Below are 5,404 nucleotides of genomic sequence, written 5' to 3'. Positions count from 1 at the left end.
ACATACTTTAAGGGCGTAATATAAGCAGGCACATTGAAACGCAGCAATAGTGTATTCTTTAACCCTGCAAAGACTGACATGAAATAATAGTCCGAAAATTTTATTTATTTATTATTTATTTATGTATGTTTGTTTGTTTGTTTGTTTTTAAATGGAACAATTTATTAAAAATTCCCCTAAGGCCTATCTTATAATTTTCCCCTTGTGAAAATTACATTTTCATGTTCTCAGGTTGTAGTAGACTCACAGAGCTGTGCTTCACTTAATGCAGGAGTCATTTCCTGAAAAAAATCACTAAAATTCGAAATGAATTCTATAATTTACATTTATATCTGCAGCCAACAGATCACATCAGCGCATGCTCGCGATCGGCAGAGCGAAAGCATTTTCACACAAGACTGCCATTTAAATATCTGACTATAATTCTCATGCATAGAATTCTTCAGCGGTCTTGTGTTGACGAATGCCGCCGTCAAAACTCCTCAGTTCTGCACGAATCATGGAAATTACATATTTTAGACTGAAAGCTGCATTGATAATATTTTACCTACAATAATGATGGAATTTTATCATCACAATAGTAATTCAAAATTACGTTGAAATATAAAGGTATAGCCGTTATAAGCTATATATTACCGAATGTGCCAAACAGAGTTTCTTTACCTTTAGATTGTTACATCATATAGGCTACGCATTCACTCATCATCGTTGGTTGCTAAATAGAGAGAATAATCTTTTTTTTTTTTTCTTTTTCATTAATGCCACGGTAGCCTACCTTCTGTGGAATTGTCAAGGTTACTTCAATAATAGGTCTTTGAATATCATGAATATTATGTTTTAGCTTATGTTTTGCTATCTGCGCATTTGTGTCACTGAGGAAAACGCAAATGCACTGCACAAAACCCAAAGCAGCAGCAGCTTCAGACACACGCTCAGCACTGGAATCCCAACACGTAGTTATCCTTATATGGGCATTTTCCTGTTTGGCAGTGTTGCGTCACTGCGTGACGCGCGAGCAGGTGCAGATGCTGAGACTGGAGGGGTCAGGAGACGGCACATTGAACATCTATTTAATTATTTGCAACCGCAACACGGACTAACAAAATATATAATCACTCATAAAATTATTTATATTAAAGCAGTATAGAGTTGGTCCAATATCCTTTTTGTCTTTCGTTCACTGCCTCATTTTCACATAGGCTACTGTAGCAGAATTATAGCCTACAGCATGACAACAGAAGACATTATCAGATTATCAACGTATAGTGTGGAATATTTCAGTTTGCATGAAATGATCACCGTCATATGCATAAATCATATTCATAAGGACGTTATGCATGTCTTCATGCATATCAGGGTCCATCAGAATTTTATGAATGAATATGTGGCACGGGCCACATTTCGTCCTCACAGGGGTTATCGATTCACTGCGCGCAGCTTTGCCACAGTGACTTCTGTTTCAGTCGACATTTCAGTTCAATACGGATTAAGCAATAACATGCGCGGATGTGCTCAGAAAGCTCAGTTGTCTATGCGTGCTCTGTAGAGGCGCCCCCCGCGTGCGGAATGGTACGGTCCGGTTCATTCATAAAATCCAGGCGGACTATAAATAGCCGCTCGCGCAGCTGAGTGTCACTGACCAGGTTTATAAACCTGGAGAGAGCGACTCCAACATCACGAAGCGAGGCATCTGGATCGTAAGAGCTGGAATCTAGTCAACAGTTTGTCCGTGCGCGCTGGAGAAATGTTTCTGAGCAAAGCGAAGAAGACTTATCCGGACTCCTCGTGCTCTTTGCCTGGGGACCCCGGCTCCAGCAAACCCACCGATGCCCCGATGGACAGCAGCGCACAGGTAGAGAAGACTTATAGATGCTTCCACTTTCAATGCATTCGGTGCACGTGGATTAACTGCTGATATATAATGCAAATGTTTGTTTTTGGAGGCCATTGCGTTTATTCGAATATGTAGGCTATATTATTCTGAAAAATACAACAGATAGCCTATTAGGCCATTATCCTTAAATAGTCATAGATTTTGAATAGCACGCTATTCTGTTTATCTGATGTTGAATGTGATGTTTTGTCGCGCATCCTTTGCAATGCAGCGAAACATGGTGTAGCCTAAATGCAGCTGTTCATTGAGAAAAATAAATCCATTGAGGAGAGCCCACAGCAGCCCTGCGTAAGCATTGACGTCAGAGACAATGCAAAAGTTAAATATTGATCAGGAGGCTATTTTTAGACGCTCGAGCGTATTTAAAGAAAGAGTCTTAAACTCGAAAGATATTAAAAAGGGACGTTTGAAAACCTGGTTATGCAGATGCACATAAATCAGTGTTGTGTTTCTGTCGCTAGAATGATCACATTTCCATCGCAATTGCAGGGCTCGTTCGTTCCGACGGTCACCGCGATCTCCAGCACGCCAGACCTGCAGTGGATGGTCCAGCCGACCATCATCACGTCTGAGTCTCCGTCTCTGTGTAGAGCCGAAAGCAGTGAACCGGCAAAGAGCAAAGCAGCTGGGAACAAGGGGAAATGCGCTGCCAGAAAGAGCAAGAGCGAGCAGGTACCGTTCTGCGTTTGCTGCGTGTTTGGCGCGCGCGATAATCTGTGAAGCGTGTGCGTGGGATTGATGGGGACGCAGCTCTTGCTTTGGCATGCTGCCTAGACCAGCAGCATCCACTTTATATTCAGGTCACAGCAAGTCTGCAACAATAGACTATTTTTAGACGCATTGCAGAGAAAGACGCGTTTGGGGTGAATTGGCGATAGAAGGCAAGCGTTTTTGCAGGGGATGCATGGATTCTTCGAGATGGTAATGAGTGCAATTCATCTTGGCTTTGACTAGCTCTCTCCGGAGGAAGAGGAGAAGAAGAGGATCAGGAGAGAGAGGAATAAAATGGCTGCAGCGAAGTGTCGCAACAGACGGAGAGAACTCACCGACACCCTCCAGGCAGTGAGTACAGACATCATTCACAACATAAGGATTTCATTTCGAAATCTCCAGTTCATCCAGAACATTCTATTTAAAAAAAAAGTTATCCATACCATGCTATTTTGCGCCATTGTCCAAGGCTTCTTCCGAAGTCGTGTGACAGCATTGTGTGAGAACAGACTCAAATGTTAAAGGTGAAGTGTGTCATTCCAGCGTCAGAAAACAGAAATTCAAATAATGATGGGTTCAAACATTCGCCCCAACCTCTTGATTTACTGTTGCAAACAGAGCAATCACCTACCAGTGGCTTATAGTTGGGTCTAAATATTGAGATGAGATAGGAAAAGAAAAGTATTTTTCCATTCATTGATGTCAATGGACCATATTTAACTGTAGAGTCACAGTGGAGACTGGAGAGCAAACCAGTGGTCTGTTCTTCACACACAATGTAGCCGCTTCCAAAAGAAGGTTTTTGCACAGATGCCGCAGAAGAACCTTTCAGTGAACAGTTCCTAAAAGAACCATTTTTTAGTGTGAGCGGAGCATTTAATAATCTAATAAGATAATAACAAGAATAAGATCCTTTCTGCTTTTACAGAACATTTTGTGGAATGCTTTGTAAAGCTTCATGGATGTTAAAGGTTCTCATGACAATAAAGAACCTGTGTAAGGAGAAGAAAAAAAAAAGTTTGAAAAATGGATAACATCCTGACAGAAATGTATCGGTGCCTTTTCTGTTAAGTTTATGGACTTCAACCCTAAAACACACAATGCAATGCGTAATTCAAAATATGGGGAAAACACCTGAAAATATATATATAAATGGATAAAATTCCTTCATATTGGTACATTGGGCCCCATTTTTTGGATTTTCTTAAAGTGCAAATGTTTTGTTATTTTGGAGCTTGACATTTACCATTGTTTTGAACATTTTTAACAGTGAAATCCAGTAATTTCAATAGGAATCCACATGACTGAGAATGCAGATCTCGCATCAGGTTCAAACTGATCGTCAGTAGAAAGCCTGAGAGAGCGGCGCTTCATGCATTGCCACACTATTGGCAATAGACAATGGAGCTTTTTGCCGCAAAATTGTGCTAAAATTGCACTAATGTAAATGCACTAATGCATACATGAGCCAAAAAGGTTTAGAACGACATGAATGATGTTTTTCCTTTAGATCTGTGGAGTAATTCCTCTTGATCTGCCTATGGTATAATCCTACACTGTAAAAAAAAAAATTCTGTAAAATTTACAGTAAAAAAACTGTCTAAATGTTTTTGTTTACATAATATATTTGTGTGTACTGTGTATGTATATATAAATTCACACACATGCATTTCAGAAAAAATATGTTATGTTTATATATTACATATATTTATATATAATATAAATTATATGAACATAAATAAATACATGTAAATATTTTGAAAATATATACTGTATGTGTGTATTTATATATACATAATAAATATACACAGTACACACACATATATGTAAACAAAAACTTTTATTTTGCATGCGATTAATCACGATTAATCGTTTGACAGCACTATAATATATATATATATATATATATATATACACATATATGCATACATACAAACATATGTATACATATTTTCATATAGAAGGTGCACAGTGTCATTCACACAAACACTAAACACCATCATGGTGACACACATGAAACTGTAATATACATTTAGTCATTTAGCAGACGCTTTTATCCAAAGCAACTTATATGACTTATAAATATGCAATAAACATTAATTTAACAACATTAGATGAAACATAGAACCCTAATAAACATAATTAAGAAACTACAAAAACTAAGAAGAGACATCCAATTTGAAATGCAACGCAGGGAATTCTGGGAACATCAATTTATGTTTTTTTTTACTGTAAATTATAAAATGACATGTTCTTTTTTAACAGTATACAGTACTTTAATGTAAAACTACTTTAAATAGTCCTGTTAGATTTATTGCAGTTTTTTTACTGTAAGGAAACTTACCGCTAACCAATAAACAAACAAGGTTTTTAAAGTAGCATTTTTAATCATACGGACGGTAATAGTTTCTCATTTACAGGGGTTAGATGATGATTTTATTGCCATCCGAATCCAGAATGTCTGTGTTTTTCTCCCACCATCCGCGTAAAAATCCCCGGCCGAATTACCTACTATTTTTTGACAAACACCATTGCCATCCGAATTCACATCTTTAAAGGGTTACTCCACCCCAAAATGCAAATTTTGTCATTAATCACTTACCCCGATGTCGTTCCAAACCTGTAAAAGCTTCGTTCGTCTTCGGAACACAATTTAAAATATTTTGGATGAAAACCGGGAGACTTGTGACTGTCCCGTTGACTGCCAAGTAAATAACACTGTCAAGGCCCATAAAAGTATGAAAGACATCGTCAAAATAGTCCATCTGCCATCAGTGGTTCAATCTGAATTTCATGAGG

At 38.2% G+C, this 5,404-nt stretch overlaps 1 protein-coding gene across 1 annotated transcript in view; it reads left to right on the top strand.

Moving 5' to 3' along the window:
* The first annotated feature begins 1,632 nt into the window (after positions 1–1,632).
* LOC107724245 (proto-oncogene c-Fos) overlaps positions 1,633–5,404 on the top strand; it is a 6,624-nt gene continuing 2,852 nt past the window's right edge. Inside the window, exons 1-3 of the mRNA XM_016533082.1 lie at positions 1,633–1,852; positions 2,384–2,566; positions 2,849–2,956. Of these exons, the coding sequence (XP_016388568.1) occupies positions 1,745–1,852; positions 2,384–2,566; positions 2,849–2,956 (399 nt within the window). The 5' untranslated portion in view covers positions 1,633–1,744. The remainder of the gene's footprint in view (positions 1,853–2,383; positions 2,567–2,848; positions 2,957–5,404) is intronic.

Source organism: Sinocyclocheilus rhinocerous, unplaced genomic scaffold (assembly GCF_001515625.1).
Source record: "Sinocyclocheilus rhinocerous isolate Xijiao unplaced genomic scaffold, SAMN03320098_v1.1 scaffold365, whole genome shotgun sequence".
Taxonomy (NCBI): domain Eukaryota; kingdom Metazoa; phylum Chordata; class Actinopteri; order Cypriniformes; family Cyprinidae; genus Sinocyclocheilus; species Sinocyclocheilus rhinocerous.
This window is presented reverse-complemented; position numbering and strand designations above follow the sequence as displayed.